The sequence below is a fragment of the Ictidomys tridecemlineatus genome, chromosome 2 (assembly GCF_052094955.1).
Source record: "Ictidomys tridecemlineatus isolate mIctTri1 chromosome 2, mIctTri1.hap1, whole genome shotgun sequence".
NCBI lineage: Eukaryota > Metazoa > Chordata > Mammalia > Rodentia > Sciuridae > Ictidomys > Ictidomys tridecemlineatus.
In genome coordinates this window covers 226,717,279-226,729,618 of record NC_135478.1, presented here as the reverse complement: position 1 = coordinate 226,729,618, position 12,340 = coordinate 226,717,279, and the positions used below count along the sequence as shown (strand labels likewise).

The 12,340-nt window shown below is 38.7% G+C and overlaps 1 protein-coding gene across 22 annotated transcripts in view; it reads left to right on the top strand.

Moving 5' to 3' along the window:
• The window catches only part of Kmt2c (lysine methyltransferase 2C), a 271,073-nt gene that overhangs the window by 239,558 nt on the left and 19,175 nt on the right, over positions 1 to 12,340 (top strand). For 16 of the 22 annotated variants that reach the window (XM_078040864.1, XM_078040869.1, XM_078040865.1 and 13 more), the window contains 7 exons: positions 759 to 822; positions 2,632 to 2,864; positions 6,422 to 8,128; positions 8,930 to 9,142; positions 9,794 to 9,958; positions 11,670 to 11,811; positions 11,958 to 12,105. In XM_078040864.1, coding sequence (XP_077896990.1) covers positions 759 to 822; positions 2,632 to 2,864; positions 6,422 to 8,128; positions 8,930 to 9,142; positions 9,794 to 9,958; positions 11,670 to 11,811; positions 11,958 to 12,105 — 2,672 coding nt within the window. The remainder of the gene's footprint in view (positions 1 to 758; positions 823 to 2,631; positions 2,865 to 6,421; positions 8,129 to 8,929; positions 9,143 to 9,793; positions 9,959 to 11,669; positions 11,812 to 11,957; positions 12,106 to 12,340) is intronic. The other 6 variants (XM_078040883.1, XM_078040878.1, XM_078040866.1 and 3 more) reach the window with 5 other exon arrangements.

Below are 12,340 nucleotides of genomic sequence, written 5' to 3'. Positions count from 1 at the left end.
GTTTTTTAATCTCTCTTCTGCTCTATCAAATGTCATGCCAACCTCATTGCAGTGTTACAAAGATTGCACTTTGTGCATTGTGGCTGCTTAGTATCATTTATAATTGTGACTATTTGTACAGTTTTTGTCTATCAGAACTTGTGACAATCATGTAAACAGTTTTTCAAAATCCATTTTATTAATCAGGTGGTTGCCTAGGAATTATTAAAATAACACTCACCTTCAAAGAAACAAGATATTTATTTATAAAATAAGACATTTCTATTAGTGAATTTCTCTTTTACTATTTGTATGTAAGAACATTATTTCTTATAAATAACTGCTATGGACTGGTGTTTAAAAATGTGGAACGTGTGTTTATCAATTCAATGATAGAAGAAATTAAGTAGACTTAATTAAGAAGTGAGGTTTTTCTATGGCTCTCTCACCTAGTACTAGCAGTATTGGATTTATGCTAATATTATATTTCTTATATAATTGTTTATCACAAACATAATTATTTTTATCTGAAATCATGCAAATATAATATTACAGAGACATAAAATAAAATTTCATAATTTAGATCATCACCCCACTAATTTTTCTTAATTTTTATAAAAATCAAAACTAAAGATATTTTAGAAAATTAAAGGGTTTATTTTTTTTCTATTTTTCTTTCATTTTTCTTTCCTTTTTTTTCCTTCTTTTTATAAAGTTTTTTCTTTTCCCTTTATCTGAAGTGTGGAATTAAACATATTTGTAAATTTTACTTATTTTAGGATGGCAGTATAACACATCAGATTTCTAGGCCTAATCCTCCAAATTTTGGTCCAGGCTTTGTCAGTAAGTATAAATCTAATAAGTCACATGTTTTCTGGGGTTGCTTGTTTGACTTGTGTTTGTGCTGTTCTGAGCAGTTGGAGTTAGTTTAGGAGTGCTGCCTTCACCTGAGGTTCTCCTTTTTTAACAGGCATCCCTCCCTGTTAGGGTTGTCTTCTGCAAGGCATGTATTTTCGTTGCTTTTTTTCACCATGCATGAAGAATTAGAAATACGTATTTTAATACAGAAAAGTCATCTTCCCCATTCTCTTCAAAACTGTTGTTGCTGTTTTTGTTTGTAGATTGGGCACTTTACAGTCTGTAGAATTAGAACACCATTTGCTCTCATGACAGTCTACCTAAGTGACAGGGATGCTAACTGGGAAAGACAAAGGGCGTATGCTCAGAGAGAAGCTAGTTTGCAGCATGGTGTGAAGGTCAAGTAAGCAGGATGCCCCTGAGTCCTTTCTAGTTAACCTCAGGGGTCCCAAGGTGGTTCAGGATAGTATTTAAAAGTTCTGCCCAAACTGAACCTTTTGAAATCTTCAGACTGTTTAGCTAACTTTTTTCACCATTATCTTTCATTTTGCTCACCTCTGCTCTCCTGGTTCCAGAAACCAGAAAGGCTTTCCTTGCGGTAGGTCTCATTCTACCAGAAGCAGAACTTCTGAAACCTTGTGAAAAAGCCTGTTCTTGAAAAATGCCCTTCAAATTTTATAGACTAGATTTCAAGTTCATACATGTGCTGGAACTTCTGGGTTTAGGAACAAACCCAAAGTTTGACCTTTTGGAATTCCCCTGCACTAATTATGATTATAATTTGAATAATATTTGCATTAAAAACATCTACTGTAACCAACTGGCTTTTTCTGGCTTTATTGTGCCCATTGGCTTTGGTTGGATTCTTAATGTATGATGATATTGTTATCATTGATGTTATTTTCAGATGTCCTTCTAGGATTGTATTTCTTTCTTTGTCTTGCTGTGAGTCAAAGAGGTATACTCACAATTTTTCACTACATGAGATGACCCCCTACACTTTTTTTGGGGTGGGGTGGGGTTGGCATCAATGGAGTAAAGTGCCCTTAGAAAGTGAGGAGGGGAGTGGAGTGTTGGTGCAAGAGGAAGAGAAGTGACTGTCTGGGGAGATACAGCCGCAATCCTAGGAGTAGAAAAGATTTTACTTGCTTAACTGTTCCCTCCCCTTATTTATAGAGATGTAAGTTACAAAATCAATAAAACAAATTACCAGTGTTTTCAATTTATGGATGTCCTTTATAAAAAGTAGGTTTCACATTGGTCCTTCACATTGGATCCAATATTGTGAATCCCCCCACCACCCTGGTTTTGTGTATTTTTTTCACTAGTAAGGAAGAGGGCAAGCTTTATAAATTAAGGGAAATTCAATGGGAAATGATTACCTGGTCCATTCTCTGGACCTTAATAGGACAGACTTACTTTGTCTCTTCAAAATTGGTAAAGTTGAATTCATAAACATATAACTTATTGTTTGACTTTTGGGTTAGATCATTTGATAGTCTTGTAGGTAGAAAGCATTTCATTTCTACGATTGTGTTTTGTAGTATTTATAAGTATTAACTTAACCAGTGTCCTAAGTATGTATTTTCTGGTTTCCTTCATTAAATGTTTTTCTAAACTCTTCTACTTTATAATTACATAATAATCTAATATTTAGAATCCTGTTTTCAAATTTTCTATTAAATGATTATGATGAAACTGTGTTTCCTTACAAAATAGATTTGTGTAACTCTTGATGATAATCTCAGGCCCTTTAGAAAATAAACACAGATGAATTTTTTATTTTTCCCTCAGATGACTCACAACGTAAACAGTATGAAGAATGGCTTCAGGAGACCCAGCAGCTTCTTCAGATGCAGCAGAAGTATCTTGAAGAACAAATTGGTGCACATAGAAAATCTAAGAAGGCCCTTTCAGCTAAACAGCGCACTGCCAAGAAGGCAGGGCGAGAATTCCCAGAAGAGGATGCAGAGCAGCTCAAGCATGTTACTGAGCAGCAAAGCATGGTTCAGAAGCAGCTGGAGCAGGTAACAGATAGGTTGTTGGATGGAAGCCTTCAGCACCAGAGTGATGTGTGATGTGTGGCTCACTGGGAGCGCAGGGTCCTGGTTGGTATTAAATGTCATGTGTAAGTACATTGCCTGGGCACTGCTTATTAACCACAGCCATAACAACCCCAGTCCTCTCCTGAGAGTGGCCATCCAAGCACATAGGTACTAACTGCCATGGAGAGATCAGTTTTCATAGTTCTGATTTAGAAGAACTATTTTTATATTTTTAGCAACCCTAGGATCTTCAAAGAAATTCTATTATTTACTCTGCACTAAGAAATCACTCTACGCTCCTGTGTCATCTAAGAGTCTTTGGTGTGTGTGTTTGGTGGGGTTGTTGGTGGATATTTAACTCAAGGGTGCTTTACTACTGAGCTATACCTGCAGCCTTTCTTTATTTTTATTTTGAGACAGGTTCATGATAAGTTGCTGAGGCTGGCCTTGAACTTGGGATCCTCCTGCCTTGACTTCTCAGTTTCTGGGATCACAAGCTATGCCCTATTCCTGGCTACAGTGTGTGACTTTTTTGAGAACATGGTTCACAGGGAGATTCTAAATGGAAGTAGAATTAGGGATGAGAAATATGCTTTCTGTAGGCGTTGACCTTTTTTTACTACCTTGGGTTCCTTGGTTTCCAGTGGAATTTCAGATACAACATTTGAATTGTTCTGGTAGTTCTTATGCTTTTTAAATTATTTTTTTCTTAGTGTTTTGGTTTTAAAATACATTGGTATATCTTATGTAAGTGACTCAGTTTTGAAAAATGAATCCTTTTTGCTGTTATCTTGCATTATACACCAGAAATTTCTTAAGATATTAAAGCTGAATAATTATACTGAAAAGAAAAATTCTCTTTAAAACAAAGTATTCACAGTGATTTTAGAGCGCACACCTAGGTATTTACCCAAGCCCCCCCTCCCAAAAGAAAAACACCTTTAGGTTTGCGCAAAAACCTCTACATGAATATTTATATTCATTGAAAACTGGAATGATTGGCTGGTCACATTGGTACCTGTTTAGCTCCCACCACTCAGGTGGCTGAGGTAGGAGCATCTCTTGAGCCTATGAGTTCAAGACCAGTGTGGGCAACATAGAAAGACCCACATCTCAAAAAAATGACCCCCACCCCAAAGATGAAAGGTTAAAGTGTGGTACCCCATACAGTGGAATCCACACAATGTTAACAATTGAGCTTCTGATAGATGCAGTCAACTTGAATCTCAAGAGCATTATGCTGAGGAAATCCCAAAAGGTTTATGTACTGGTTCTAATTGCATTACTTTCTTGAAATTATAGAATTATAAAGATGAATAATAGCTGAACGATGGCCATGAGTGAGGGATGGAAGAGTATACGATATAAATAAGTGGCATAATGGAGTTTTCAGGAGTCATGGATTGCGTCTCCGTCTTGTGATGATGGTGATATTAATTCCATATGTGTTAAAATTCTTAGATTTATACATCAAAAATTAAACTCTGCCTCTAATTTGTCAATCATAATGTTTACATTACAATTTTAAAGAAAGCCAGGTGTGTTAGTGCTAGAAGGGGACAGAGTATACTGACTCAGCAGAGTTGGAATGCTGCTGTGTTAGGAGCACTTGGGAAATACCCTGCATCTCATCACGTTCAGCCCTGTTTTCTACTTCTGGAAATAATACTGGCACATTTTCCTGATGAGAACTGCTGAGTCAGTCCAGTTTCCGGTGATGTGTTTGTTGCAGGTAGCTAACTATTTTTTTTATGGCTTTGGACTCCAGTCTCCCCTGTAAGCCATAGCTACCAAAATAATATACCAGTGGCAGGTGATTATAATATTGCTATAGTTTAAAACTAGAACCATTATAAAATGAGAAGCTTCTTTTCTTTTTACATTTTAAACTTAAATATTTAGTGTGGGTAAATGTTCTTTTAAAAGTAGATAATTTCATAATTAAGTATATTTAGCACTTTTACTGACTTTGCTGTATCTGTATGAGATGTTTTTGTCAAAGGCCTAGTTTTTGCACATATCCCCATAGATCAGATCCTCTAGAGAAGCTAATACTGCACTTAATTTGAAAAGTGAGACACATTGTTACAACATAGTTGCCTATGACCCAGCCTGATCTCAGAAACAAAGGTAACAAAGGTGGTTGATAGTAAAGTTTTTAAAAGTAGTCAGAAATGCCAGAGGAAAGACATGTGTTTATGTGCATAGAAATCATCCTAGGGTAGATGCTGTTTCAGGTGCTGTGTACCGCACTGACATCAGTGCAGTGCAGTGCAGTGCCTCAGTTCTCACTGGTAAACTGGGTAGAAAAGACAAAGACAAGAAATGAGAAGTCACACAGCTACTAGAGAAAAGACCAAACACCCTTACTTATAGAAGACGTTGGTCTGGCTGGGAAACATAAGAAATTGAAAGTTGAAAAACGACTGTTAGGGCCACTTGGGAAGCACCCTGGCATCTCATCCTGTTCAGCCTTGTTCAGTATATCAGTATAATATTTATTGAAAATCAAGTGATTTTGAAAGATACATAATAATATTTTGCATTCCTTCTTTCCCTGCCTTCCTCATGGCAAGGTCAACAGAAAGATGGACTACTATTTGACTGATATTTTGTCCTAGTACTTGGCGCATTGAGACACAAACATTTTTGGAATGATTGAATTGACATTAGTCATTAATTAGAGCCTGATTAGAAACAATTGATAATATTATCTCAGAGCTTGTATAGGTTTCAAAAATTATGATTTTGAGTATGGTATCCATCAAATACAAAGAATGTTATAAATCTAGTTTTTGGATAGGATATTGTTTGGAGGTTTTTTTAAAATTTTGTTTTATGTACAAAGAGCTAGCATGGTCTCTTTCATTGAGTGGCTGCCTTGAGCAGTCCACTCAAGGAAGATCACTTAGTCCAACTTAACGAGGCCTGTGCCCTTCATGTACAGACGGGAACATTGGTGTGCAGGTTGAGGCTGCATTTCTGGTGAGCAAACATGGCAATTGCAAGAACCCTGTCTGAATTTTCATATTATAATAGACGTATTGATGACCTATTTTGCATTCAAGGGTCGAGGTAAAAGGAGAGAGCTAGGGCATGCCTACAGTCTTCCTACATCTCAGGGAGGAGCGTGGCATACATGCTAGTAGTTCATTTTGTTTAAAATGTACTATTTTGAAAAAAAAAATGTACTATTTTGTATATTTAAGAAGCAAAATTTTAATGTTTAAAAAGTTAAAATTCGAGGTGCTGGGGTTGTGGCTCAGTGGTAGAACACTCGCCTAGCACATGAAAGGCACTGAGTTTAATCCTCAGCATCACATAAAAATAAATAAATTAAAAGTATTATGTCCAACTACAACTAAAAAAATGTTTTAAAATTTTAAATTCGAGTTAAATCTCAAGTTATTCTGACCTTATATATTTGTGTAATTTCTAAGGCCTTATAAATTAGCTGCTTCCTGTATAACTGTGTGCATTGTTTTATCTTTTCAATGGGTAGCTTAAATGATATATAACTTACTTAATACTTATTTCAGATTCGTAAACAACAGAAAGAGCATGCTGAGTTGATTGAAGATTATCGGATCAAGCAGCAGCAGCAGCAGCAGTGTGCACTGGGACCCCCCATCCTAATGCCTGGTGTCCAGCCCCAACCAACCCTGGTTCCAGGTGCCACTCCACCCACCATGAGCCAACCTAACTTCCCCATAGTGCCACAGCAGCTGCAGCACCAGCAGCACACAGCCGTCATCCCTGGCCACGCTAGCCCTGCTCGAATGCCCAGTCTACCTGGCTGGCAACCTACCAATGCTCCTGCTCACCTGCCCCTCAATCCTCCTCGGATTCAGCCCCCAATTGCCCAAATACCAATGAAACCTTGCACATCAGCCCCAGGTACAGTGTCCAATGCAAACCCACAGAGTGGGCCACCACCACGAGTCGAATTTGATGATAACAACCCTTTCAGTGAAAGTTTTCAAGAACGGGAGCGGAAGGAACGTTTACGAGAACAGCAGGAAAGACAAAGAATCCAGTTGATGCAAGAAGTAGACAGACAGAGAGCTTTGCAGCAGAGGATGGAAATGGAGCAGCATGGCCTGATGGGCACTGAGCTGGCCTGCAGGACATCTGTGAACCAGGTTCCATTCTATGGTTCTGACCGTCCTTGCGATTTTATGCAGCCTCCACGACCCCTTCAGCAGTCTCCACAACACCAACAGCAGATGGGGCAGGTTTTACAGCAGCAGAATGTACAACACAGATCTGTTAATTCACCCCCCACCCAAAATTTTACTCAAACCAATGAACGAAGACAGGTGGTACCTCCCTCATTTGTTCCTGATTCACCGTCTGTTCCTAGTGGAAGCCCCAGCTTCCATTCTGTTAAGCAGGGGCATGGAAGTCTTTCTGGAACCACCTTGCAGCAGTCCCCATTGAGGCCCCCATTCACCCCTGCTTTACCAGTAACACCTCCAGTAGCAAACAGCGGCCTCCCCTGTGGCCCAGACCCTACCATAACCCATGGACAGAGTTATCCGGGATCAACTCAATCTCTCATTCAGTTGTACTCTGATATAATCCCAGAAGAAAAAGGGAAGAAGCGCAGAACAAGGAAGAAGAAGAAAGACGATGATGCAGAATCCACCAAAGCACCATCAACTCCTCACTCAGATACGACTGCTCCCCCAACACCAGGCATCTCAGAAACTGCTTCCACTCCCTCGGCAAGCACACCTGGTGAGCGTCCTCAGCAGGGAGAGGAGACAGGGCAACCAGGGGGCCCTTCACCTGCCAGTGTGGCAGCAGCCCAGCCATGTGCAGAGTTGGAAAACAGACTTCCCAGTAATGATTTCTCACAAGGAGCTCCAAACCCACAGACTTATGCAAATTCGGAGGTGGATGAGCTCTCCATAGAAACCCCTGCCAAAAGTGAAGAAGTGAAACTGGAAAAAGCTGAATCAGAGCCATGCCCGGGTCAAGAGGACACTAAATTGGAGGAGCAAACTGGTAGCAAGGAAGCAGACACTGCAGCTGGTCCTGTCTCCTTGGTGCAGAGTCCTCCCCATTTGGCTGGAGTCCATGTTACCAAAGGAGAGTCAGGGAATGAACTTCTAAAACACTTGTTGAAAAATAAAAAATCATCTTCCCTTTTAAGTCAGAGATCAGAGAGCAGTTTCTGTTCAGAAGACAACAGTGCAAAGGATAACAAACTGGTAGACACACAGAACCCAGTGGAAGGATTGGTAAGTGTGAATCATGAAAACAACTACTTTTTGTTTTGTTTTAAATTATACCTATCCCGGATTCCAATGGCTTATCGTTTTCAATATGGTTCTGCAACCTTTTAACTCTAAAGACCCACTGTATATTTTGTTGTTTCTATCTCCATGGAATCTGTTTTTTTACTTAACCTATAAACAATAATAAGTAATATTTTGTTTATTTAAAAAAAAAAAAAAGACATGGCTTGCAGTTTCATGCATAACATGTCTTTCTGCTGGTTACCACACTGAGCTCATCTAACTTAAGAAAGGAGATAAATGTGCCTGGATTTTAAACAAGCATGTAATTTCCATTAACCTCTTTAAAATGTGGAAGATGGTTCTTGTAACCCTGTTAATGTCCTCAAATGCTCAGGGATCACCCACTCTGGAAACCATGTTGTCATCACTAATTAATATTGTACAGCTATAATCTTACATGTCAACAGTGTTTCATTGTGGTTTTCTCACTATCAGTATTCTACTTATTTGAAGTTATCAACATTGGATTTGCTTTTGTTTTTCATTTGTAAGAAGAGCTTAATTGCAAATATGACATCAAGCTCTGCAACTGGTTGTTTTCACCCTTGAGAATAATGCCTAAAAAAGAGGGAATAATATTTTTAGAAAACAGTCAAAACCTTTGGCACCACTATACGTCTTCCCTCCCTAGATTTTGGTACTGTGTTAGGAATAAGATCCATAGATTTGAACAGGTCGGGCATAAACTAAGACTCAAACGTGTTGATAGTTCACTTACTTTTAACTTTCCAATTACATTAGCAAACTTTGGGGGCTCAAATGCAAGGTGATTTTGGATGTGGCAACAACCAGTTGCCAAAAACAGATGGAGGAAGTGAAATCAAGAAACAGCGAAGCAAACGGACTCAGAGGACTGGGGAGAAGGCGGCACCTCGCTCAAAGAAAAGGAAAAAGGATGAAGAGGAGAAGCAGACCATGTACTCCAACTCCGACTCCTTCACCCATCTGAAACAGGTGAGTCTTTCAGAGCAGCCACCTTAAAACTTGTAGGAAGTAAGAGCGCAAGTGCTTTTCAGCCTGTGAAATCCAGCTTTCTCTTTATTTTGATGATTTCCAAATTAAAGTAGAGAGCTACAAGAATAAAGGACACCTGGACTAGAAACCCAGTAGATTTCCTCTTTCCAAGCAATATTGTACCTTATCATCTTGGCCCCTGAAATTCACAGCACAGTAGACAGATCAGTTAAGCGATGGTCAGGAGCAGCCTTGGCACCAGGAAAAACTATCCTCACTTCTTGTGACTGCAGCCACAGGACTCTGCTCATCTAAACTCTACTCTTCCGCATCTATGGTGGTTACAGAGCAGGGAGATGGCTCCTGACTGCTGCTGGTGGTGCCTAGCCTCAGCTCAGGCCTGATTTCTTGCCGAGCAAAGGGGAGGAACCTGTATTTCTTGAGACACCTTGGTAACATCCTTTTAGGAAAGATGAGAACAGAGCTTATTTTGGAGCTCATTATTTCTCTCTCCAACATTTTGATACTTCAAAATTTTAAGTCTCATTTTTCTCACGTCTTATTTGCCTAAATTGCTTCGGGTCTTAGGAAGTTGAGGAACACTCAGTTTTGCTTATCGTGTACATTACTCTTAAATGTGTTTTTTAATAGCAGCTCTCTCTGCTCCCTCTAATGGAACCGATCATTGGAGTGAACTTTGCGCACTTTCTTCCTTATGGCAGTGGCCAATTTAATAGTGGGAATCGACTTCTAGGAACTTTTGGCAGTGCCACCCTTGAAGGGGTTTCGGACTACTATTCTCAGTTGATCTACAAGGTATGTTTCTTCACCAGGGTGTTGCCTTGCTTCATCTTTGGATGCCTTATCACAGTTGGTGGAGTGTGTCTTGGTTTTGCACCTAGTTTACATCTAAAAAACAGCCAACAGATAAGAATTTTACCTGGTGAGGTAGTTCTCACACGAATACTTGAAAGTTTCTCCAGGGCTCACTGCCTCCTGTACCTTCCCATAAGAGTCCTCTGAATCCCCTGAAGTTAGAGCTCTTGGAGCTAACTCCTTGGTCTTCTTTGGGGCCAGCTTTGAGTGAACCAGATTCCTTCCCACCCCCAGCCCCCCAAAAAAGATATTTTCTGTAGGTAAGAATACAAATTTTAAAAGTTTCCATGGTAAGGGAAATACAGGTTCCTTATAACCTTTATTATATTATAAAATGAATTCAAATTCCTAGTAAATACTGGGATTTTTAAAAAGTGGTTAAGGTCAGGTTTGGTGGTACACACCTGCAATGCCAGCAACTCAGGAGGCTGAGGCGGGAGAATCACAAATTCAAGGCCAGCCTCAGCAGCTTAGTGAGACCCTAAGCACTTAGTAAGGCCCTGTCTCAAAAATAAAAAGGATTGGGGATATAGCTCAGTGGTAAAGCACCTATGGTTTCAATCCCTAGTATTTAATAAAAGGGAAAAAAAAAAGGTTAGCCTTTTACCTTGAAAAATGAAATTAAAAAGTTCTAAATACATTTTATCTGATAATTCTGACACTAGTTGCTAGGCTATTAAAATACTATAAAACCAAATCAGTTTATCTTTTGGTATTACTTTTCTAACAGTTTCATAATGGCATCTCACACACACCTTCAATTCACATCTGACTTATTTTAAAAGATCATTTTTGCAAAGTGTTTGAGAGTATTTTCCTGAGGTCTTCTCTTCTGACTTTAATATTTGAAAACTTCTCTCATGCTCCCTCTTCTGTCCATGTGGGCTGTTCTTCAGTTACAAACCCTCTCAGTGCAAGATGTTTATCACCATTACTTCATGAACTTAATGAAATCCCATAAATCTTTGCAAGATTTAATTCCACTCTACTTTTGATTTGCATGGCATTGTGGTAGATTCCAACGTTCCTTGAGATGATAAACAATAAGTGGCAAGTTGGTGGAAAATATTAAACTGGGAGAGATGTTTGAAAAACCTGTTAATATATTTGGTCCTTATAGCACTTTGTTACTCCTTTTGCCTTTTTTTTTACGAGATCTTGAACAATCAGATCTTAAGTTGCAATTAAAGTTTAGGATTACAAATTCTTCAGTTTTTCATAGAACTAGGGCATATCTTTATGAGAATTTAATAAAATAAATTTTTAGAACTTATTACAATTTATTAGAGTTTTAAAGCTGTCTTTTACTAATTGTTATAACCATGAAATCTGAAAAGGAGTAGCATACAATAGTCTCAGACCTAATGGAAATTTGCTTCTTCATTGCAAAGCTAAGTACTCAAGCTCCAGGTCCAATAAGCAAATGGATCATAATGTATCCACAAAATCATAAGTGGTAGTTCTGCAAAACCCCTTCTAGCTTTATATGTATATTTTTCTTCCTGGTGTGCATTTGGAAATGAAGATGCAACTTGAGTACATTTTTGTAGCCTTGCTTCTATTTGCTAAAAATTCACAGAACTAGGTATTAGCAAGCTCGTTGCATATTTGCTCAGTAGCATATAATTTAAAATTTTTTGGTCTCCTGCAGCAGAATAATTTAAGTAATCCTCCAACACCCCCTGCCTCTCTTCCTCCTACACCACCTCCTATGGCTTGTCAGAAGATGGCAAATGGTTTTGCAACAACTGAAGAACTTGCTGGAAAAGCTGGAGTGTTGGTGAGCCATGAAGGTATGATTGTGCCTCAATGTTTTATACCTATGATAAGTGAACCTTTACCAGCTGTGTCTGGTACAGTGACAGTAGTACTGTCCAGTGCTGTCTGCTTATCAACTTTCACTAGATGTACTTATGGTTTTATATGTTGGCTTTTGCAGTTACCAAAGCTCTAGGACCAAAGCCGTTTCCACTGCCCTTCCGGCCCCAGGACGACTTGCTGGCCAGAGCTCTTGCTCAAGGCCCAAAGACAGTCGATGTTCCAGCATCTCTCCCAACACCACCTCACAATAATCAGGAAGAATTAAGGTACAAGTGAATTTTTTTCTTAAATTGTTGATATTTCTTTTTCTTATGTACTTAGTATAATGTGTAAAGAAATAGTATATAAAAACATTGGATAGGTAAAATTTGAATAATGTTCTTGAGCTTATTAATTTTATAAGACATTGTTACTACCAGATATATTATGTATTTTTAAAATCTTGCATAATTTAGAGAATTCAACAAATGGTAATTGAACAGACATTAAAGCAATGAAAGA